Source organism: Urocitellus parryii, chromosome 10 (assembly GCF_045843805.1).
Source record: "Urocitellus parryii isolate mUroPar1 chromosome 10, mUroPar1.hap1, whole genome shotgun sequence".
Taxonomy (NCBI): domain Eukaryota; kingdom Metazoa; phylum Chordata; class Mammalia; order Rodentia; family Sciuridae; genus Urocitellus; species Urocitellus parryii.
In genome coordinates this window covers 29,582,885-29,608,598 of record NC_135540.1, presented here as the reverse complement: position 1 = coordinate 29,608,598, position 25,714 = coordinate 29,582,885, and the positions used below count along the sequence as shown (strand labels likewise).

Genomic DNA, 25,714 nt, shown 5'->3' with positions numbered 1-25,714 from the left:
TTCATAACTAAAAACATACACTGTGTTCAGAGTATGCACCTACCTAGCAGCAAAAAAATTTAAAGTTATGACAATAGTAAATACAAATTAAACTTTAAAATAAATAAAGTTATAAAATAACTCCAAAAATAACACAAATAATGCACATGGTGACATTGATATCATCCAACTGAAATAAAAACAGTCTAGAGAGAAGTGGAAAAAATAATTTATTGCAGATCTTTTACACAATAACATTGAACATTTATACATATATTGAGTGTGCTGATATGAAAGACTAAAGTTAAAGATATTTTTACACAAAAGTAGTTGCACTGTATTTTATAAAGATAGATATTAATAAATTATCAGACACATTTTAAGAGTAACAGGCCAGTTATTCCAACAGGAATGCATTCTAGGTTGAAATCAGACTAACAATTCTGAACATAGTGCCCTGGATAAAATCACATCCTTCTGAGTAAAAAACAACAAAAAAAAGCAAGCTCATTTCTGGAAGTGAAAGGTTAAGAACAGCTCTATAGCAGTACCCATCAGTGTATTTCCAGCTTTATTCCTGGACACAGCTAGAGTCCCTGACCTGTAGCCCAAGCCAATGTGACATCTCAATGTGAAAAAACAGCTTTTTATAACAGCTGCAAGTGGATAATGTGATTTTATATAAGGGATACAGGAGAAATGGGAGCACTTTAGAAGAATTATGATTGCCATGTGATCTGAATGGCCAACCAAACACTTTAATAGCAGAAATGTATATTTTGTATTTCCAAAAGGAAATTACCATACTTCAAAATAGTCACTCTTAGCGTGGTATATTCATTCTTACTTTGGAAGTCTGAAAAATAAATGGCATTTTTTCCTAAAACCTAGAATTCAGTCCTTTAGAAAATGATTTCTATAATGACATACACTGACATGATATAAACTTTGTTCTATGTTATAGTCATTAAAATATACATATAGATGTGGAGTATTGAACAGATTTGGTAAATAATTATATATATATCTCCAAATACTGCTCTGTTTCATTTAATTAAATTCAACAACTATTTATTAGGTGCCTACTACTTGCAGATCACCAGTAGGTAATGCTCACAGTAGATTTTGAGACACATGAAGCTCACATCATCCACATCAAAAGCCAAACTTTAGATAGTATACTAAAACCTTAAAAATAATCAAAAGCAGAGCTAAAGTTGAATAACAGAGCGAGATATATCTAGGAGAAGTGCTTGGGATAATCAGATAAGACAGTGACATCTGTGTCCATCCATAGGGAAGCATGGCTCCTTGGCTTGGCACATATTAGGAGACAATGGGAACTTGATCTGCCGTTCTTTTCATCTCCCAATCTGAGATTCAGTTATCATCCTGATTAGTTTCCTTTAAAAAGTGAAAGAAATGCAGAATTAATTTGTAGTGACAATAAATCTTGCAGCATCCCTCTAAATACATTTTTGTGTCTCTGGAAGTATGCTTTGCATTCATATCTACAGTGTCTATAAACCATTTACAATACGATTCAGAGAAGAATTATTCTTAGGGTCACCCAGCTAAGAAGACTAACACTTGAGATATAGTTTATTTTTCAGAAAAAAATAAAAATGTTCATTATCATGCCAACCTCATAGGCAAATTATTCAAAAGCAAAAACAGCTAAAAAATAAATATTTAAACACTTGGCATTCCATTCGGTTTGAGACTTGCTATACTCTAAAAGGCAGTTTACATACACAGAAATAAATACGATTAAGTAGTCTCACCCGCTCTGAAGAACCAATAACGTAACAGGGGAACAGAATGTCACACTTGCTTCTGATGCTCTACCTCGTGAGGTGGAAGAGGCTAGATGTACCCCTGGGATGAACTAGGCCACTGCAAGGGGCATGATTCCACCTTGGGTATGCTCAAGTCCAAGGGCTCTGGTTAGAGTACAACCACAGTACTTGCAAACTCCTAAAACTTCCCTACAGAATTATTTAGAGTCTGGCAAAACATAAGTCATTCATTCCACTGGAAGAAATTCAAAATGGACTTGAACTTCAAAAAAAATCTCCAAATGCCCCACAGGGAGATACTTTGGACCTTAAGCTTCATGGTTAAGAAACCTCCCAGGAACTGTAGCCCTTACTTAGTCCTGGTGGTGATCTTAGAACTAGCCCAGCTCTGAGGGGACCTAGTATGGAGGGTGTCCCTTCACAGCCCACTCAGTCACATCTGAACTAAATTAGGAAAAGCAAAAAAGGCAGTCCTTCTCCAGCTGGTGCTTTGGTTTTAATTTCATTGGAGAACAACCATAAAATATCACCTACAAGTTACCAGTTGATCTAACTGGCTCATATAATGTTTCAGTTTTTTAACCCTGTCTTACTTAAGAGTTAATTTCTATAAACAAAAATTCTTTTCCAATGAAACACACTTCTAGGGATTATGATTGAACTCCCCATTTTATACTCTGTCTTAAAAATCAGGTTCGTCGTACCTCTGTCCCTGTATTTTTTCTGGAGAGGAACCAAACTTGCATTGGTTCTTTTTTGCCCTTCATGGACACTGGGCCTCTGTGCTCCAAATGGAATTGTGGATCTGAGTTTTCTGGAGACATAAGACATCTAAAAGAGAGGGAAGAGAGAGTAAAGAGAGAAGTAGATAAAGATTCTTGGGAGAGGGGTCATGTACCCAAGTTTACAAATAAAGACAGCAAAAGTTTCTAAAGTTGTATTTCAAGACACTCCAGTTTTTTAGTAATAATGATCATGTTAGGAGTTCCTAAGATGGTGTAGAATCATTTCAAATGGGAACAATGACATAATCTTCTTAAATGAAAAATAATCCCAAAGCAGGGGAAAGAAGTGGAGGTGATAACCACTTGAAGATTAAAAAAAAAAAATCACTGAGTTAACACATATGCAAGAAACTCAGTGAATACCAAGGCTTTTCCCCTTACCTGTAAGTGTATTCAGAAACATTTATTTTCCCCTTTTCGCCTGTAGTTTCTGTTCTGCTTGTGAGGTTGACAGTGTTTCCAAAGAGACAATATCGGGGCATCCTCTGTCCTATGACACCTGTCACTACTTCTCCAGTGTGTATCCCTATTGTTATCTGCAGAAACCAAAGCTTTGCTTTAATAACTTTGATCAGTAATATGTGCATTTTTGCTTATTTTGTGTTATGGAATGCAGAATCATCATATAAAATCATAATAATTCTCTATAAGAACTTCAAGCACATTACAAGCAACTTCAAAAACTGTCACCAAATCTTGTGTCCCAAGAGAAACATTCTGCTCCAAAAGAATCATTTGAAGTCTGAAGATTGCAAAGATGTGAACAGGGCCACTTGCAAGACACACAGTAAAGAGATTTTAAGCAATAAAACAAAAGAGATGAGAAGTTTAATCTCATTGTCATGACTTTTCAGTACATGGGACAAATGAGATAATTTCCAATATGAGAGAATGTAATACAATGGGTTTAATAAAAATACTCTGGAATTTATTGTCAAGATGCCCTTCTTTGCACATAGTAATGATCTCTTGCACAAGAATATAAATTCATTTCTCTCAAAGGTCTACTACCAATATTACACACACACACACACACACACACACACACACACACACGTCTTTTTTTTTTTCACTAACCTGAACAGATTCACCATCTACTTGAACCTGGCCAGCAATTTCCATCATGTCCAAGGCCAGGTGGCAAATGGATCGTGCATGGTGGATGCAGGGCTCTGGTAAGCCACTCACTGTCATGTACTTATCACCAACGGTCTCCACCTGACACAGCACACATAGTCAGATGTCCACTGGTTAGCATAAAAATGATACTTTCATTTGTTACTATAATAAAAGACAAAAATCTCCCCAGAGTTCTCAATAACTTTAAGCTCTCCTTCCTCTTAATTATATTAAAATCCTAATAGATTAAATTCTAACAAGAAGAAATCTTGGAATTATTTGGAATTTATGCACTCGGTACTTGGAGTTATGAATGAGCAGAGAAACAATTAGTTTCCTCTAGTAAGCAATTAGTTTCCCACATGAGATCCCCTTCTAATTCAGTAGAATAATGTATTACCTTATTTCTCCCTGAAATGTGAGACATTTTGATGTCATAAGTGCTCCACCTGAAGTTCAGTGATTTATTATGGTCCTTAACTATTTATTCTTATGATATGCTCAACAAGTGCTACATTGTGCCTCAGAAAATGACTATAAAATAAATAGTCCCTGTGAACTTATGTTACCCTGGATGCCTAGAGATGGTTTAGTTAACATTCTTGCCTTTATAAAGCACTATTCCACTGACTTTCATTTTTCCAATATTTTATTTGTTTTTAGTTGAAATAAATGGCAGAAACACTGAATAAATGTTTATCTTCAAATTGATATTATCTGAAAGCAAATCTGAGTCCCAAGGTCCTGTCTAAAGCTCCCCGACTTCTTTACAATGCAAGGCATTTATATAATTCAGTAAAAAATGTCTTTTACAGAGTATTAAAATGAATGCTATTATTTCTACTAAATGTGATAAATGATCTGCATGGTTTTGTTACTCAAGTGCAAATGAACTGCTGAAGATTTTCTTTTAACCAGGGAATCTTCTGCTCCATAAAACATTGAGCTTGGTTACATGAAACAGAAAGTTTTATAACAAGAAATAATTATTTAAGAAAACAGTAAATAGTGACTACGTGGAGGCTTACTGACCCAAGACTGCAGCTATGGTCTAAGAATAGGGATAGTAGTGCTTCTGAGGGGGAAGTTCAGAGCTCAGATTCTGAACAGCACTGCAGTGGGTTCTGATGAAGACTTGCCTTATAAACAAAGGGATTTTTCCGTGAATCTGTCAGTGTGTCAAATCTGGTGTAGAGGTCGTTGAGAAGGTTGACAATCTTCATGGCCCCTTCTCCAGATGCATGCTTGCTACAGAAAGCATTGAAGCCCACGATTCCACTGAAGAGGATGGTCACGTTGTCATATCTTTTGGCAGGCACTGGACGCTTATGCCTCAGTTCATTGGCAACGGATGGAGGAAGGACAGAATACAGCAATCTGTTTGTCAGGGTTAGGAGAAAGCCACTGTGAGAAATGCTGATAATACTTTAGTGTTTTTGCTGGTCTTTCAGAGAGCACCAATGCCATTTGCACAGGGTTTTGATAAGAAACTTCAAAATTAGTATCACACACTTTCTCTGTATGTATATACATATATAACACACATATACATATGTGTAAGTATATATATGCATATATGTAATATATGTATATGTATGTGCATATATGTATATATACATATAAATGTACGTGTGTATACATACATATATATGCAGAGACAGGAAATATAGAACATATTATATCATTTGTTATTCTAATCACATATATTCCTAAATCCAAGCCTATTCAAACCAAATCAAAATAAGACAAACAAATTAGCAGGCAAAACAAAGGATTGGCAATGGAAACTCAGTTTTCATATATATCCTGTTCCTGCTATTATGACATTCACAGTTTGAAAGTGGCCACTATCAGTGCCTAAAACATTGTATGTAAAACACAATAATAGAAACATGTTTACTTCTCATGAACAAGCAATTAATCTCAATCTTTGTAAAGTAATAAATGAAACAGCACTATTCTGCAGTCTCATTCACACCTCACTTCTTCAAAGAGGACATTGACAAAACAGGTGGAAATTGGTTTAGACAAGAAAACATCTTCTTTCTGTAAGCAACACTGAAAATACCACCAAGGCATTGGGGATTGTCCCTTTAGGGACAATTGTGGTGAGCACACAGGTGGAGGAGGAGAGGTGATAGATTAAGGAGATGAGCAGAGACTTGTGGGCTCTTAATAAAAAGAAACAGGAACAAATGAGGTCACCTCATCTTTTCCCTGCCCAAAGCCAAAGGTGAAGTTTAAATATGCAAAACAGAGCTGAGCTCTCAATGTTTCTTCTAGCCATAGTGGAATGTCTCCAGTCTTGTATTTTAACATCTAAACAGATAACACCTTATAAAATATTAAAGCTATCTTTGAATAGTAAATGCAAACAGAGTAGAATTATTTAGCTTTAAAGGAAATTAATAGTGACTGGTTTATAACAAAATCACCTTGGAAACCCAACATTTTGTAATCTAATCTAATCTAATCTAATCTAATCTAATCTAATCTAATGGAAGGATTCTTGAAGCAAAAGAACTCTAAAAATAAAAAAAATAATAATTTCAGAAAGTCAAACCCACCTTGGGGAAACAAAACAAAGAAATCACCCTGTGATTAGTACTTATCAGCTACACAATTCAAAGACAAGCCCTTGTTACAGTTCCCCAAACTCTCTGGTTTGGACTCCAGGTCTAGTGTGGGAATTGAACGCTCTATTCAAATTGACAATTTAGGGGGAAGTGAGTTAAGAACTTTTTTCAATATATTATATAGGATATATGGACATTACCTCAGTTTAAATATACATTCTTTGGATTATTAGTTATCTATGTTACTGCTATTGTTTGGAACTAACATTACAATCTTTCAGATTCATCATTCCCAGTCCCTACACTAATTTAGAATACAAGAAAAGACATCTTTGAAATAAAACAATTAATTCAAAGTTCATTGTTCAGCACCCACCCAACCCTTGGACCAATGAATGTGGTCAGGATACAACTTTTGCATGAATTCAGAATTTGATTTCGATAATTTTTACACTTTTCTGAGAGATATTCTGACCTCTATCCTTTACCTTGATTTCTAAAAATAGAAGACATATTCCTCTTATCTTTGAGACTGATATATTTTCTTATTCATATTTTCTTTTTACAGCAAACTATGGCTGGGAATGTAGCTCAGTGGTAGAGCAATTGTATGGTAGCCATGAGACACTGGGTTCCAGCCCCAGCATTTAAATAAATAAATAAATATTAAGTAAATAAATAAGAGCAAAGTAGAAGATTTTACCTACTGTTCTAGATATACATCAGTCCCATGATTTTTAAGCCTTGTTAGCAATCTTAACTATAGTATCATCATAATATGAGTAAAACTTTGTCCTTATTTAATCATATTCTTACGTGTCTGTCTTTTTCTTTTCATCTTCCAGGGCTCTTAATGTGAGCTGCAGTCTGTCCGTGAGAATTTCCAGTTCTTGGGTTAGTTTGTATTCCTCCCTGAATTGTTCTCCCAAGAGAACAAGGTCGCGGGTGGCATCGTGCAGAGGGATGTCACTCAGATACAGACCTCTCCTTGTCAAATCATCCAGGTTCATCACACTGTCATACAGAGAAATAAGACAAACTCACTCCCAACTCGTTCCCGTGACAAGATCAGCCCTGATTACTGTCACGGAGCATCGTCCTGATAACTCCTACCATTCAAAGGCAGGCTGAAGAAAAAAATGATGGAGAATTGAATTAATAATATGACTTTAGTAACTTAGATATTTAAAGATCTATCAAAAGACAGTGAGCTCGAGATGCATTTTCATCAAGTTGTATTTTTTGGAATCAAAGAGTGTGCAGAAAATGGGTCTATGGAATATGCTTAATATGTACTTAATAAAAAGTTGCTATTTATAATTTTCTAGAATTTTTCCTTATTATAAACAAAGGAGGAAAAAATCTATCTTAGCAGAAATGATGCTTCTTTTGAGAAACTAGTTCATTTTTTACCTATGGGTTCTATGAATCTTATAACTGGCTGTATTTATCATTTGAACACAACTTTTAAAAGTTTACAATATTTATTACCCATATTCAACATATATTTTATGTACTTAAGAGCCCTTTTGTGCTATTCTTACTTTTGGTTTTCAGTTCTTCTTCTGTGCTTATTCTCTTCGACTAATGTTTCTCATTTTTTGAAGCATTATTTGACCTTGCTGAATCCTACTGCACTCTTTGTAACTTGTTATTTTTGGAATGACTTAATAATGTTTATTGAGTCAGCCAATATCTGGTAAGTGAAAAGTACATGGCTCTTAAAAATTCAACTCACAAATCTTAAGGTTACACTATTGGTTTTAATTCTGTAAATGCAAAGGAATTCTGGTTACTATGAATAATAATTTCTCTAAAATGACAAAATCAGGTTATGACTTTACTAAACAACTTTAAATTAACAGAAGTTTCCCTTGCAATAAATTATCAGCATAAATGTCCATAAATCTAAGCAAAAATTAGCATCACAATATACAAAATAAAATAAAGATCTTATTAATGAAGTAGAGTCTCTTTAGATATTTTGTTAAATGGAATAGGTAAGCTGAAGCCCACTTGTAGAAATAAACCTATTTAGAAAAAGGCATTGGCCAAATGGTATGTAAGACCTGCCTACAAGCAGAGAAAAAAAATGGATTATTATAAGTTTAAAATGGAAATGATTGGTAAAAAAAGCTCAGAATGAGTTAGAAAATTTAATCAAATTATAAGTATCTCATTGTTTTAAAAAAGTTACTTTAGGGCTGGGGATGTGGCTCAAGTGGTAGCGCACTTGCCTGGCATGCGTGCTGCCTGGGTTCAATCCTCAGCACCACATACAAACAAAGATGTTGTGTCTGCCGAGAACTAAAAAATAAATATTAAAAAATTCTCTCTCTCTCTCTCTCTCTCTCTCTCTTAAAAAATTACTTTAATGAGCTAGCAAAACATTGTTCCTCAATTTAAACCAATCATTCAGAAATTATTTATCGTACAAATAAGACTGCTTTTACTTGATCTCTTGGTTTATATAATGTGAGAACAATCTTTCTGTACACATGAGCAGGTCAAAGAATGTCTCACTATAGGACAAATTTCTAGATATGGCAGTGAACAAATATACTTCAAGCTGGCTGTAAATTTGGTGCAAGCCTATAAATCCCAGCCCCTTGGGAGGCTATGTCAGCAGGATTGTGAGATCAAAGCCAGCCTTAGCAATTTAGTGAAGGTCCTAAGGTCCTTTTTATACTTTGTCTCTAAACAAAGTATAAAAAAAGGTCTGGAGATGTGGTTCAGCATTTAAGCACCCCCAGGTCCAATCTCCAGCACAAAACAAAAATAAACAACAACAAAAAAAAAAACCACAGTACACTCCAAAATTTCTGCTTCTGCTTTTCAAGATACCTTTCTTTCCATGAATAGAAATTGTATCTATTCGTGAGCTGTTGTTCTACTGAAGCTCAACATAGAAAGAGGCAAAGGAGGAAAAATGTGGATGTGTAACCGATGTGATTCTGCAATCTGTATTTGGGGTAAAAATGGGAGTTCATAACCCACTTGAATCTAATGTATGAAATATGATATGTCAACAGCTTTGTAATGTTTTGAACAACCAATAAAAAAAAGAAAAAAGAAAGAAAGGTCCATCAACAACTAATAAAAATTTAAAAACAACAACAACAACAACAACAAACTAATACGTATTGATAGCAGGTGAGATACTATTAGATCAATTTAGTTTATTTACATCCCATAATTTTGCCTCTTTTATTTCCATAACATGTAATTTCTAGAAAATATCTTCATTATTCTTATATTGTCATATATATTAACATTTGATTGAATAATATGTAATTAATATTTAATACACTTAATTATTTAATAATATATTGTTCTTATATGTTAATACTACAGTTATAATATTAAGAGAGGTTTTTACTAAGTTTGTTAGATTTTTCAGAAATTATAATGTAGTATCTTTTAACAGAAAGAGATCATGGTGAAGTTAAATTAAAAATTTAACCAATAATCCACCAAAAAGTGCTTTCTCAAATGTGTTAGTAGAGAATACACATGTATTTTAGTTTTACAAAGTTAGAAATATACAAAATATCACCTAATAGCAACCCCCCACAGTTATCTTTTCCTGTTGTTCTAAAGCAAATTTAGATATATTTTTTATATTCTGAATTCCCATGCATCTTTTAGTAAAATATTTCTCAAACTGTAAAAATACCAATGCATATATTTGTTCCCTTTTGATGTTTATTACAAACAACATATTCTACATAAATTTCAATTTAACAATATATGTTGAGTAGTGTATCCTATAAAATGGTTACATAATTTTAATATGAAATAACTGAAATCCAAAAATCATTAGCATCCTTCTACAATTTTTGCCCACATAGTATAGAAAGGTTCATTTCTGGGTGCCAAATGTACCCATGCCTTTATGCCATCATATTGGATGCTTTTATTTTTATCAAATCTCTTGAATATACAAAAATATATAATTAGCTAACTACAGATTAGATATTCCATGATACAGTGGCATATAGAACTTTGCAAACGGATTTAGACATGACACATAGATTGTGTGACTTCTTCTGAGTGCAACAAATGTGTAATGAGATCATTTTTGTTAGAGAGAAGTTATAACAAAGGTTACATTACACTTTAACATAGGTAAACATGATGGACTATAATGTTATTGGACTCCTGTTAGCTAAAGATGGTACTTATATCCATAACGATCAATCAAAAAAGTATTACCTTGGTGAACACAGAAAAAGTATGCTATCTGCTTCAGGTAAGTAGATCATTTGACCCTTGAGACGTAAGCAGCTGATCTCAGTCCCAGTCAGTTCATCCTCACATTCTAATTTCTCTACATCCAGTAATCCTTCCTTAAAAAGGCAAGATATAACCATTAACTAGTGCCTTTTTCCCTACCATGCAATTCAGCAACAAGGACACACATTCCTCATTTCCCCCCATGCATAAAGAAGAGTGAGTGCCTCAGAGCAGGAGAAGGCATTTCAATAGGTGATAAGCATAAGTGGTGACATTATGATAGACACTACAGAAAAGTGAATGGATGGTCTCTTCTGAACTCACAAAAGTGGTATCTACTGCTCATATATTTAAAGTTTTCATGAATCTTGTTTTCCCTTATTTTTCCAGTATGGCTACAACATGTATTACCAGGTTCTACTAAAGAATAAACCAAGCCAATCCTGTATTCACAGAGTAGCTGAAAGCAGTCAGTTCCAAATATATAAAATATGTATAGGTATGGCCTTAGGGAGAGATTTAAGAAGGATGAAATGTATCCTAGGTAAACTACCTTTGCTATAATTATCCCCAAAACACAAAATGTGAGATCTGGACACTATCTTAATTATGAACCACATGATATTTTATCACTTTTATTTTCCCACAAAATGGCACCAAGAAAAATAAACAAGTAAGAATAAAAGGCTTAGGGTGAACTTCAAAAAAAATCAAAAACAGTTCTTCTCATTTCTAAAATAAGTTGTCAACACTGCATAGGGAGTAGAAGATGATGGTTTTACTATGATATGACACTGGACTATCCCAGTGAAACTTCTAAAACTCAGTTCCATAAATTTTGATCAGATAATAGAGCACATGTTTCTCAGCCACACTTTAAATCACTAACATCACCTTTTAGATAACCATGTTTTTGAGGTTTGGCTTTTATCTTGCTATAACTTCTCCATCTCACAGAATGTCACAGTAGATAATTTTCTCTTCTGATCATGTCTAATTAGTAACACAACAGACTTATACTCAACAATGTCTTTGATGCAATAAGATCTTATTACCTTGCTTCTCAATACAAAAACGGTATTGATATGTGAAAGGATCCCATGGAAACTAATATCAATATGAGGACGAACCAGAGAGAAGACAGACAGAAGGCTGCAGTTCCCAGGCTGGAGCTAGAAAGTAGATAAAGAGCAAAGGTTACTTCAGTAATTGAAATCAATTTTATGATTTTGCATTAATAACTGCATTAAACCAGCTCAATTATTTTTAAAAATAAAATATTGGAACTATTCTATAAGAAACATACCTCATCATGGACTCAAATCCCCCTGTATGCAACTCAGTGGTCAAGTGGACAACAAATAGTTGCATTAACATAAACCCTAGTGTAGATTCAGGCAACTAATATCCAAATATAAGCTGATGCAAATAAAATAAGCATTTTCAGAGGGAAAAATAAGGAAAATTGTCTTCAAAATGTAGTATGATATGTTAAATGCCCGGTTAAATGCCCATGTCCTTTGATGCTTTTTCTTCTAAACCCCATGATAATCTTTGTTCTTTTTTTTAAGTTTCCTTCTTTTATCTGAATATGTTAATGGTTGATTTTCAAAGCTGTGTAGAAGGTAAATATGCAATAAATATTTACTCAATAAATGAAAAAATAAATGAAAGCTGTTAACAGCAAGTTCCCCATTTTGTTATTAAAACTAGTATATTATTCTCACAGATATTTCCTGTTGCCCCATAAGTGATCAAAGCAGAAACAAATAAACAAATGTCCTAAGGAAAGTTGCAGTATTTCAACTATATTGTTGATAAAAATTTATGGGATATGCTTCATTACTTGATATATTCAAAGGGTTAAATGAATGAAGGGCCACATGTATCAAAGCTACCAGGCTCCAAGGCAGTAAGCCATCATTTTACCTGGGGGAGCACTCTGTATATGGCATTGCCACATTGAGTGACCACTAGGTCCCGGTCAAATATTATGTGAAAAGGAAAAGCTTTGCAGAAGGTATACGGGCTGATGCGTGATTCCTGGGTACCATTTTCTTCAAATCTGTCAAGATCTTCATAAAAATCTTCTTCTTTTGACTCTTTTTCCTCAATTAAGAATTGAGTATGATCACATTCTTCATTTCTCTGCTGAATAACCTAGATGCCAAAGAGGGGGAATGATGTTAACTGTCTGCATTTCAGTTAAGATAGCACCTCTAAATATAAGAAACTGGTTATGAGAATTACATATAGAAGGTTAGTTGCAAAATATTAAAATATATGCAAATATACACATGTTTAAAACAGAAACTATTTCTGAGCATTGATGTATGAAATTTGATGTTTGAATAATTATTATTCACAAATATGGTATCTGCTTCCCCCACCCTGTGACTCATATGGCCTCTTGGGGGTATAATTAGGGGAAAACACACTCCTCAGACAGACCCATAAGGAAAACCCACAAGGAAACACTACTTGATATGATAAAAATAATATTTAAAGACAGTGAAAAATTAATACAGAGAGATGTATATTTTAAAGTATATGCAATGTCCTTTTTTATTTGTCAATTAGCAAGTAAAAAAATCACAACAATCTAGGTAGGGTCCTAAAAAGGAAGCAACAGTAAAGACATCTGCATTAAGCCCCAGGTACAGGCTCACTTGGGCTAGATGTATTCATTTGATATCAAGATTTAAAAAAGGGGATCTCGTGAAAATAGAGAAAATAGACAGCAGACTAACAAAATAGAAGAAGATCATCAGGAAAGAGGGAGAAGAAGGAAAGAGGGAATGAAATCTGCCAAAGTATGCTATTTTCATGAGTATACCACAGTAAAACATGCTTATATATATATAATTATAATGCATAAATTACAATGATAATAATAATAATAATAATAATAATAATAAAAGAGAGATCAGTAGAGCAAGTAGATCAGGAGAGAAAAGAGGAAAGGAAAAGGAAAGGTACTGGGGAATGAAATTAATCAAATTTTGTTATGTGCATATATGGATATGGTTAATGAATCCAAGTATTATATATAATTATAATGCACCAATAAAAAGTAAAGTAAATATATGAAGTATCTAAGAATAAATCTGATAAAAGATGTGAAGGATCTGTACAGAGAAAGAAAACTGTATAATCTTACTGAGAGAAAGTAAAGAAGACCTAAATAAATGCAGTGAAATGCCATATTTGCATATCTGAAAAAAAAGAAGATTGGAAATGAGATGCATATACTATTTTAATTGAATTCCAGTAAGATTTCCATTCATGGATGTATTTCAAACCTCTATGCAAGGTTTTAAGTTTTAAGTGTCTCTGGATTTGATAATGTCACATTACACATAGTACACATTCTAAATGGATAAAACTAAAGATGCACCCGCAAATCACCAACAGGTAAGAACTGACAAGTGCCAAAAGAAAATCATACATTTTAACATGACATGGCTAGATAAAATACATGAGACACTTTTCTAACATAATCAATTTAAATGTTGCAGTTTTATTTTGTATAATACTGTACTTTGAAAGTTTGGGACTTTCCATGGTGTTAGAACATAACTATGATAGCTAAGAAAGTATTGCCCATTAGATGGTCATTAAAGACAGTCAAAATAGGATATCTCTGTCTCCACGTGGTTCAAATGTAGGCTCACTACAAAATGCCACTTGAACTTGAATATGCTGAACACATAAAAAGAAGCTCACTGGGGAGAGACTATACTGACAGAAAAACAACGATTCCCTTTACAGTTGCTCTATTAGTGCCTTGAAATTAGCACTCAAAACTAGTGAAGTATATTATCAATAGTAGTTCAAGTTTTGAAGTTCCAGATCTGGCTTCTTTGACCAAAGACTTTTTTAAAAAAAATGCCAAAATTTTAGTTGAAAAGAAGAATAAAACATTGCAACTACATTTCAAAGCAAAAAAAAATAATAAATAAATAAATAAAGAATCACCCAGAAAAAAAGATCTGTAAAATAATATCTAATTTTACACTATGGATATCTTGCAGGCTGAAATCCACAACTCGGTTAGTTACACAATCTCCTGCTTCCCAGCTGGTGTGTGCTCACAGGGAATGCAAAGAAATTTCTTCTTGCCTTCAGCAATGTATATTCAGAAAGAAACTCTGCTGGCACAAGCAATAAAAAAATACCCAGTATAATGCATTCCAAGGCCAAATATAGAAGATTACTGGTGTTTTCACAGTTCTAGGTGACACATATTTCTAGTAAAGTCATAAGCTGCAATCACAATAGGTAAATTCAGAATATCATTTTTAATATATTTACAAGTGTCATCTGTGTTAAGAAGAGTCTCCAGCATGGCACATTACCTTCATGTCTATTTCGGTTCCATGTATTTGCTGAGCTACTGTTTTGATGATTCCAATGACAATATCCTGAAGTCCTTCTCTCTCTGAGTAGTAGTGAAGAATGAGTCCCTTGCCCTTTTCTGCATCAGTGCACCTGAAGGAAGGTGCCCGCATACCTGGGTAGATGGTAGCAAGATGGTCATGCAGAGCATCAAGATTCTGCAGGGAAGAGGAAAGAGGGATGGATAAAAGGCACTTCCACAATGACAGTGAACTTCAGAAGAGCAAGATATGAGAAAAGGGCTCAAAGTTGAGTTTATTTGGCAGCTCGGCAGAACAAACATTCAGATGGCACATTTTTCACTGAGAAATCTCCAGGGTAAGTGCCACAGGAAATTGAAACTAAAAGAGTACAATTAAAAAATATATCTATGGCCACTAATAGCACACTTTAAGAATGGATAAAGAAGTGGCATGTAAAGAAAACGCCTGACATTGTCACATTGTCTTTTTTCACATTTCAAAAATTTCCCTCTGCTGTGATGATTGTGGTGAGGATTACATGTTGACTAATCCTTAAAAAAAAAAAAAGAAAATGCCTGAGCCAGATAAAAGATAGAATTTGAGGATTAAAGCAAAGATAGGCATATTTTTAGGAGTTTTAGGTAGTTGTATATGCATCTTGTAATAAGCAATAGGGAATACCCTTCAGTTTATACTATGATCCTCAGACTTAGTTTTCATTTTAATACCAATCTTAGAGTGGTAAGGTTATGAAAATATAAGTATATTATTTTATGGAGTAATAGTTTAGAAGTTTAAAGCACATTTTAGAAATTAAAGGAGCATATTTCTCCACATTCATTAACAGTCTTCAATAAAGGTAAAAATTCATGAAGAGCTTGTGAAATCATTAACTTTTGGAATTGAGGTCTTGGAAAACTGATAAATTGGCTAGTAAATATTTTCTATTCTTGTAGACCTACATTAATTTAGAACATGTTAAATTTCCTAGAGTCTTATATTAGTCATATACAAAACTGGTTCCTATAAATATTATCACAATAAGTGATGCAAACTATACTTTTAACTTGGTCCAATGTGACTTTCAAAATAACAATTCACAATTCATGTGTAAGTGTGTGTGTGTTGCCTATAATATACACACACAGCCAACATGGTCATGAAGGCTGACACTCTAATGCTCAAATAGGTAAATCTGGTGTCTTTTTGTATTGCCTCATCTATACAGTGCTTTCTCTTTTCTTCCTCAATATTACATCTGTTAAAATCAAGTCAGGCTAGTTCTTAACAAAAGCATCAATTCATTCTAATTGCTTCTAGAGGCTGCAGTGGCTGTGTAAAGATAATCCAATGTGGCAGACAACAAGTGTTCCACAGCTGATATTACTTACAAACCCTTGAATCTTAAATTTATATTTTGTTCAGTTGAATGGTACAAGGCGTTCCTCCTATGACAAGTTCTTCTCCTGGGGATTCTTCCCTGCCTGAGAAGGGACAGCTTGAGGGCTGTGCTTCCTGACCCTTGAGATCCTTTTCACTTATATTGATGCTGGGAAAAATCTCATGAAAGATAATGTGCTGAGGAGAAAAAAATCGCCAAAATATGTTTTTCCTTTTAGCTTCATGTGCCACAAATTCCTTCTAAATCAAAATTGAGTTTGTGGTTGAATTAAGGGCATTTGTCTAAGATAGTCAGGCTTAGAGCTATGGTTTATTTGAAAGAAAAAAAAAAGACTCAAGCAAGCATTTATTTTTTTTCAATTTTTCTTTATTTCATAAGTCAATAGGCCCATACCACTTTCATACCCACCTATTTTCATCTTGTGTAATATGTATTATTAGCACATTTTTACACAAAGTTAATGCCAATATAAGAAATGGTACCATTTCTGTTAGCAGTAACCCTGATGCTCAGGCATGTCAGAGACTGGATACAATCACCCACACCTGGTATTTGATGGGTCACTAAAGATAGGTACTACACCATGTATATGGGTTGAGCCATTTTAATCTAAATAGAGTTACTGATAATATTAAGACATTAATATTGGTAATAAAATCTACTTCAATTTATCACTTAAGGCAAATAGAATACCGAAAAAAAAAAAAACTGAGTGAAAATGTTCACATATTAAGTAACCAGCTTTTCTGTGGTAACAAACTCTCTGGAGATTTGCTGTTTTATTGAATTTACTATTAATTAAATGGACAAGTAAAGTGCTTTCCTGGAGCATAAAAGATTTAACACCACTTTGTAATATTGATTTTCTTTAGATAGTATCTAACATAAAAAATACTCCTGGGACTTCTTTAGTTACAGCTTTCCTTACTTGGTTTTACTTTCAAAATTAAAGTGATTTCCACAGCCAGCCTACTTGAAGAAACAGGATTAATGATTATAAATTAAATTATTTTATTTGAGTGTTATTATATTGCTAATATATGTACCATCTTCATCTTTAGGACCACAATTATTGTGGCAGTCTCAAAAAGCTACAAAAACAGTTTCTTAGAATAGCTGAGAGAAAACCTTTCCTATATTTGATATTCTATCTAAATGAAGCTGATATTCCTGTATGGTTACGTTGTATTCTGAAGAAAAACAATTTCATCTCAAAACTGATAATCTGTATCATTTCTAAATATACCCATGAAAGCAAGTACATGAAGAAAAGAGCTGTGTAGTCTAATACAAAAGATACACACACATACACACACATACATATATATGAATGAATTACACAGACATATATGAATGAAACCCAAAGAGAAATACACACACATACACACACACACACACACACACACACACACACACACACACACACACACACTGCAGTACAGGTAGGTTTCCAGGACATGAAAAGTATGATTATATTGATTCTTCCTGCTTTTGTGAAATAAATGAGAGAAAGAGAGTGAGAGAGAGAAGACAGGAGAGGATAGAGAGTAGGTCCGTGCACCTATTTTATGTTGAGATAATGAAAGGTTAGTCTGAGAATTCAATTTCATTTCAAAATGTTTTGATATCATTTTGCTGTTCATTCTACATCCAAAGTGAATGTACTTTTTTCTACTCAGGAATGCTTCTACCTGGAAGTTCATATCACCCTGTCACCTGACATTTATCATTTGTAAAAGAAAAATTAGTTTCTGGTATCCTGGGAAACTATACTGGAGTTCCAGATTTAGTATGCTCCACCGATTTAGGAAACAAAAGACAATTTATTATTTCTTTGATAAATGCATTAAAGTTAAATGTTTTTAAAGATCTCAGAATATTGCAAAATATGTATAAACTTCTTTTTTTAAAATATGCTTGCCAAAATAAGCTCAGACATAATTACATGGTATGAAGAAATTCACTACTTCATTTTCTTGCTTCCTTTACATATAATTCAGAATTCCTAAATGATCAACAAAAATGAATTTAATAAGACCTTGCCTTGAAATTTTTGAAAAAAAAAAGATTTTTTTTTTTTAGTCTTCAAGAATGGTAATCTAGCAGATGAGGAAAAGGTAATTGTCTATATTGAGATTAGTGAAGTTGAGATCTGAAAGAAACTTAAAAATCAATAATTACAAATCTCTCTGTTTCTATCTCTCTCTGAAGGAGGATGAAACACATTTCCTTTGTTTTTATTCCTCAGACCTCTGAAAAATAGGACCAGCACCAACCTTTTAAAATGAGAATCCTGGGGTGAGGAGCAGGTAGGGGGGCAGGAAAGATGGGGGAATAAGATGGACATCATTACCCTAGTACATGTATGACTGCATATACGGTGCGATGCTACATCATGTACAACTAGAGAAATAAAAAGTCATGCTGCAATTGTGTACAATGAATCAAAATGTCTGCTGTCAAATATACCTATTTATTAAAATAAATTATTTAATTAATAAAAAATAAAATGAGAATCCTGTACCTTAAAAATCATTGTTTAGGTTTTCTAAGAAAGAAGTCATTTTGGAAATTGAAGATGAAAATTTTCAACAAACAAGACCTAAATAAAATGGCAAACCCAATCCTGGATAAAGGAAATTGCAAAGGATACAGAATAAGATGAAAGCAAGTAAGAGGTTAATGCTTTAATGACACTTTTCTGAGTTTTTTCCAGCAAGTTTTAAAAGAAATATTTCCTTAAGGAATAGGCTTCTACCTGAAAAATTAACAAAGTAAAAATCCCTATCTGAAAGAAATTGTTCCAATCATTAAAATTATTTAAATTGGAATAGGTTTGCATTAAAAATAATTATCATTACCACCCTTGACATAAATATTTCAATTCAAGAAAAATGAAAATAGTCAAAGATCTATACATATGTAAGATATTCCACTTACTCTTGTGCTTTTAAACCCATGTTTTAAAAAGATCCTGCATATATAATATGACATTTGACAGTTAATTGATGGTCTGTGAAAGTATACAAAAGATATTCAAAGACCAATGTCTTCTAGTTCTAAATTATTTCTTTTTCTTCCTTCACAAGCCTCTTAAAAGAAAACTAAATCCTCTTGTGTCAATTTTAAAATTGCAGACTGTAGAAATTGACATTTTGGATACTAATTTGGATGCTAAGAAAACAGTTTCTTTTAAAATTTAAAAGTTAAAAATAAAGTGAATAATGCATTCTTTTCTAAGAAATATAAATAATTTAGGGAAGTATTAGAATTTTACAGCTGTTCAGGAAAATCCTCATATTTCCCAAAATAGCCTTTAGCACAAACATTTAAGAATTAGATCAGTCATCAATCCCAGATTGTTGCTGGTGGGCTGGCCAAATCACAATGTTGTATTTTCTAAGCCAAAACTTGGAGCCAACTGGATATGAAGAAAATCCTTTTGCAGGCTGAACAGAGGCACTGAATGAAGAACTTGAATATTGGTTAGCTGAGAGAATCAGTGAAACTGTCAAATGGTCACTATAACCAAGATCCATTTAAGGACCCAGTATCTCCAGCCAACAATGAAAGAATGTTTAAATGTTCAGTTGAGACCCTTATGCATATTTAAACAGGACCATAATTTAAATCCAGACTGGCCTCTAAAATTGCATTTTGCCTGTTTAATTTTCAATAATTAACCTGGCAGCCTTTGACGCTTATTTTAATTTCATCTTAACTGTGTAGAATTCTTGGGGAAGTAAAGAATCTACAATGGATTTGAGCAACACCACTGAAATTGAATTGGTCATCCTGTTTAAGATTGTTTGGAGTCCCATTCTCAGAGGTCATATATTATCCTAGCAAACATGGCTTATTCAAAGAAGTTGGCTCATTGTACAAATGCACACACACACACACACACACACACACACACACTGTTTCAGTTATATATTGTTTTATATCAAACCACTGCAAAACTTACTGGCTAAAACAACAATTTATTATTGTTTTGTATGGTTCTGTGGGACATCTGAGAACAAAAGTTCTTGCACTGGTTTGGAGTCAGTTGGAAAGTGGGGCTGGGGTTATCAGAGTGCTGTAGCTGGCTACTTTTTCAAAACAGATTACTCAAATGGCTAGTAGTTATGGCTGGCTATTTGCTTCAGCTCAGCCAGGTCATGGCCTGTCTATGTGGCTTGTGCTTCTCATTTCATGTGCCTGGGTTCCTACAGGGATCATCCCATGAGCAACTCTTCCCAAATATCCAGGAGGCAACCTCAAGATTTCTTCTCCTGTAAACTAGAAAGTTTCAAAATGACACTTTGGTCATATTCCATGGGTCAAACAATAAGTAAAGCCAACTCAGATTGATGGGAAAGGGAATCACACCCCTTGATAGGGGATAGCAAAAATCATAACTGTAGAAGTGCAGATGTGGTGAGAAATGTTGCAGTGATTTTTGAAAAATATAATCTCCCAATATGCAATGAAACATTTGAAACCATGGATTTAAAGTGGAAATACCATCAAAGTGGACATTTCTTAATGACTACTTTCTTATGGAGACTTCAAATCCCATATATTCTCTGCAGTGTTTTAAACAACATACTAGAAGCTTCAAATAGAAATTTATATAGCAAAAGCATGGGACCACATAATTCATTGCTTATTTAAGCATAAGAAAATGGAAAAATAGACAAAATTTCCTGTTGAATATGATCTTACCTTTAAAAGAATACATAAAATTAAATATTTAAAATTTAATATAAATTAATATATAAAATTCAAACATCAAAATAAAAAACATTATTTCTTTCTCATCTGGATATATCTATCTATCTATCTATCTATCTATCTATATATATATATATCATGTTATAATTACTGTCAACAAAAATAAAAAAAATTATTACTTTGCTCAATGGTCCAAAATTAATGACTTCACAGAAGGTAAGTAAAATCAGTTCTAAACTATTTAATGTATCTAGAGCAATGTATCTAAAAAGTTTCCTCTAAAATATTTCTCAAGTTTATTACTGTATTCATTTATAGTTTTAGCTATATTTTTAAAGTGAAAATGGTAAAATAAGTCAATTTAAAAAATTGAATATAGATGCACAAGAATGACTGTATACACAAGGTCATGAATTTGATGTTGGAAGCAAAGTCTTTCAAAGAGATAAAATATATATTAGTTTCCATTGTTTCAACCAAGAAACCAAAGGAAATCATAAAATACATGTGAAAAAAAATTTTTTCTGGAACTTAACCACAAATACTACCTTTACTTTTTGTCTTTCAATATAAACTTTGCATAAAGGAACTGAGGTATTATTACAATATAATAGCCATATTAAGAGAAAACTATAAATCCTTCAGGATTAACTCTTTGGTAGAATGCATGAGTCCGTATTGCCCAGCTAAAATATGGTCAAATATTCTCATGTGTTATGATTTCAGTTACTATTTTATTATTCTGTGAAGACTTCAAATGGAAATATTAGAATGAATATTTAAAACACCAACAGATACAAATAATGAACCTTGAAAATTTTATATTGAACAGTAATCTCCCTTGTGTCATTCCTTTTATGACACAATGTATGCTTCATCTCTAGATAAAGCTCTGTAGTCTCATTCCAAATTGATTGTCCTTAATAAAATAATTCATTTTGAACTATTAGTGAGTTTGCTTAATAGTGTTCCCTTACTATATACTCAAATAATGAATATCCTTTTTTTCCCCCCTAAAAGATATTCCTTCATCCTTAGACACACAGATTGAATCTGTGGAGATATAGTCATTAACAGGTTATACATGGTCTTTGGTCTCCTGAAGTTTACATTCCAGTTCAACAAACAGGAAATAATAATGCAGCGTGAGAACAACTGTGGCTGGGAAATAGAGCGTGCTATGCAAGCATGAGAAAGCCAATCACCCTGACTTGGATAGCTTAGAGATTGGAGAGAGGAGGAAAGTCATCCAGGGAGAAGAAATCTGATCTCAGGATAAAGAAGATTTGTCTAGATGAAGAGGAACCAGTGTAACCTTCCATGCAGAGGGAAAAGCATGTGCCAAAGCTCAGAGGACAGAGAGAACAAAATAAGGATTCGAGAACAGGTTAAGTTTGGCCAGACTGAGAGAAAGGAAGACGAGGAATAGAAAGAGGATGGAAGTACTTTCAATTATCTTAAATGTTTGACTTTTCCAATGAGCAATGAAAAATTACTCAAGGTTTAAGCAGGAAAATGGGATGAGATAGATTTGTATCTCAGGTGAATCGCTAGGGTTATAGAGGGGAGAAGACATTGCAGTTGTTAAGAAGCAAGAAAGACACTTGATCTCTAGATGAGGTTAGACTCTCCAAAGAGAATTAACTCTTTGGTAGAATGCATGAGTATTGCCCAGCTAAAACATGGTCAAATATTCTCTTGTGTTATGATTTTAGTTACTATTTTATTATTTTGTGAGGACTTCAAATGGAAATATCAGAAGTGTGTGGTTGATGTTCACAGACTAAAGAATGTTTTATCACTGTGTCTAATGCAAATACCAATTTTTATATCTGAGCTAGGTTCTTAAAACACCTCATGAAAATTGTTCAATTTATAGTCACATACAGAAAAAGCTCCATTTAATTTCTCTGTAATAAACCTAATGATAATAAAAATATTTACTTCTAAAAATATCAGAACTCTAACATAATCTATTTGTCATGAAGACATACCATTTCAGAACTAGAAAAAACAATGGATGAAAAGTGGGTAATATCAATGAAAACTCTATAGTATTCTAAATATCTAGCTTCCTCATTAATCATTGGGGTAAAATAAAATTTGGTATAATCTAAAATCTTGTTTAATTGCATTTTAATATAAAATTATTCACAAACTGGGTGTAGTGGTACATGCCTGTAATCCCAGAAATGGGAGGCTGAGACAGGAGGATCTCAACTTGGGATAGTGAGGCAGGAGAATAACAGGCTTGAGACCAGCCTCAGCAACTTAGGGAGACCCTATCTCAAAGCAAAAAATAAAAAGGGATAAGGATAATGTTCAGTGGAGGTGCACCACTGAGTTCAACCCCCAGTACATATATATATATATATATATATATATATATATATATATATGTATATATATGACCCCAGTACATATATATATATATATATATACACAAGATATATAGATACTATATATGTTTATTATATATATTTATATGCGTGTAAATTTATATTCTTTCATACTGTCTTTGAAATCTGCTGTATATTTTACTCTTATGCCAAATCCAGTTTCCAAGCTCAGCAGCGGCATGTGGCTAGGGGACTCTCCTACAGGACAATGCAGCTCTGGAACACAGAGAAACACACCTAAACAACTGCTTACTCTCTCACAATGCCATAAGAAGATCAGCAGATGGTCATAATGAATGGAGGTTAAAAATAGAATTATTAAAACTTTGTGGCATTGCTATGATCATTGAGAGACAATGTTAATATTAAGAGAACAACTGAAATTTGCAAGTTTACTAATGAAGTGAAAATTATCAACAAAAATATTAAAAATGGTACATGTATTTCAATATTTTAAACCCCCAAATACTTGAAAGTACCAAACTTTAATCCATTCAAAATGACCCATTTAAATGCTGCCTGTTTGATTTTATAATTTTAATTTAAATATCTTCCTGCAACTACTTTGTTTGGAAACAGTAACTTTTTTTTTTTTTTTGACACTGGTGGTTTAGTAAATCCACAGCAGGAGATTGCAAACCAGTTTCCATCTTGATTTAATGCTGTTTTAAGTTTATAAGAAAAATGTCCCTATGTAAACAACAGACATTTTTGATTAAACACTAAAGTTCTTATTTTGGCTGTTAAATCAATAAGGCAGCTGGGCTGAGAGTAGTTTACATTCCCTCAAAGCTGGGCTTCAGTTCAGTGGGTGTGCACTGACATCATTTTCCAGCAAGGTCTGGCTGCTCTCAGCAGCCAGCTTAGAAATATTCTTTGCGAACAACTACATAATTTTTTATGTTAACACATTTCAAGATGAGGGTCTCACAAAGGCCTGTGCTTAAAATAGCACAGTCCATCCAGAAATAGACTTTCATCTAATGGGGTAATTTACTAGTAAAAAAAACTTGTAAATTTTAACAAGACTATAAGATAAAGGCCTTTGGTGACATTATTTATCTTTTTCACTCGACACTGACTTTGAAAGGTTTCCAACTTTCCTCTTACTAATAGACTTATTAAAAGGTAATTCTACAGCAAGTATGCTCAGTATTTTGGGGGAGGTAGATACCTAAGAGCCCTGATCCTTTTTCCTAAATGACAAGTTCTAGGTAGGACTTTGTAAATACTGATATACTGTTTAACTAGACTCTACTAACTGGAACTATCTTACAAAATGAAAATAGAACAATATTATATGTCAAAAACTTTAAAGCAGATTATGCTAAGTGAAGCTAGCCAAGCCCTGAAAAACAAATGCCAAATGTCTCCTTTGATATAAAGAGAGCAACTAAGAACAAAACAGGAAGGAAGAGCATGAGGAAAAGACTAACTGTAAACAAAGACAAATGGGGGGAGAGAAAGGGAGAGAGAAGGGAAAGGATTTGCAAATGGTAGGAGACCTTCAATGATACACAAAAGTATAAGAGGTTATGATGGGCAAGGGGGAGGGGGGAAAAAAGGGAGAGAATTGAACAACAGCAGAAGAGGCAGAGAGGGAAGGTGGGAGGGGAGGGGAGGGGGGATAGTAGCTGTTAGGAAAGGTAGCAGATCAAGACAGTCACTAATATGTCATTATGTAAAAATGTGAGTATGTAACAGATGTGATTCTGCTATCTGTATTTGGGGTAGAAATGGGAGTTCAAAACCCAATAGAGTCAAATGTATGAAAGATGATTTATCAAGAGCTCTGTAATGTTTGGAACAATCAATAATAAAAAAAAAAAACAACTTTAAACTACAAACTTTAGCATGTATAATAACTAAGAAGCTGTTGAATAGATCATAATAGGCCCTGTGAAGTTTAAACAATATTAATTTATGACTTGCATACTAGAAATGATCAGCAACAAGAAATTAAGAAAAAATATGAAGTAAAAGTGCTAAAATATGTTCAAGACCACCCAATAAACGTGGGAAAGCCCACTATGATTCCATTTTAGCAGCATGAGACTCTTGTACAGATGGCTGAACAAAAGCATTCTAGAACCTCTGTTTAAGAAACACAAACTCATAACTTTTACTGATAGAATATGAAATTGCTTACCTGTAGAAATTCTCTGACATTAGATCCCAGGACACGCAAAATGGTATCATAACCAGATTCTTGACAAAAGACAAAAAACATCTTCCCAAACATTTGGAGGATTTCACCAGCATTGAGATCTGTTTTACGGTTTGAAAGAGGTACAAAATACATACATATATATATTACAGGTAGAATACTGTTAACGAGA

At 33.4% G+C, this 25,714-nt stretch overlaps 1 protein-coding gene across 1 annotated transcript in view; it reads right to left on the bottom strand.

Moving 5' to 3' along the window:
- Positions 1 to 240: 240 nt before the first annotated feature.
- Gucy1b1 (guanylate cyclase 1 soluble subunit beta 1) overlaps positions 241 to 25,714 on the bottom strand; it is a 42,857-nt gene continuing 17,383 nt past the window's right edge. The window contains exons 4-14 of the mRNA XM_026384673.2: positions 25,525 to 25,643; positions 14,853 to 15,050; positions 12,424 to 12,654; positions 11,550 to 11,666; positions 10,474 to 10,607; positions 7,075 to 7,272; positions 4,822 to 5,059; positions 3,641 to 3,781; positions 2,945 to 3,099; positions 2,483 to 2,609; positions 241 to 1,383 (exon numbers count right to left, since the gene is read on the bottom strand). Coding sequence (XP_026240458.2) covers positions 1,360 to 1,383; positions 2,483 to 2,609; positions 2,945 to 3,099; positions 3,641 to 3,781; positions 4,822 to 5,059; positions 7,075 to 7,272; positions 10,474 to 10,607; positions 11,550 to 11,666; positions 12,424 to 12,654; positions 14,853 to 15,050; positions 25,525 to 25,643 — 1,682 coding nt within the window. The 3' untranslated portion in view covers positions 241 to 1,359. The remainder of the gene's footprint in view (positions 1,384 to 2,482; positions 2,610 to 2,944; positions 3,100 to 3,640; positions 3,782 to 4,821; positions 5,060 to 7,074; positions 7,273 to 10,473; positions 10,608 to 11,549; positions 11,667 to 12,423; positions 12,655 to 14,852; positions 15,051 to 25,524; positions 25,644 to 25,714) is intronic.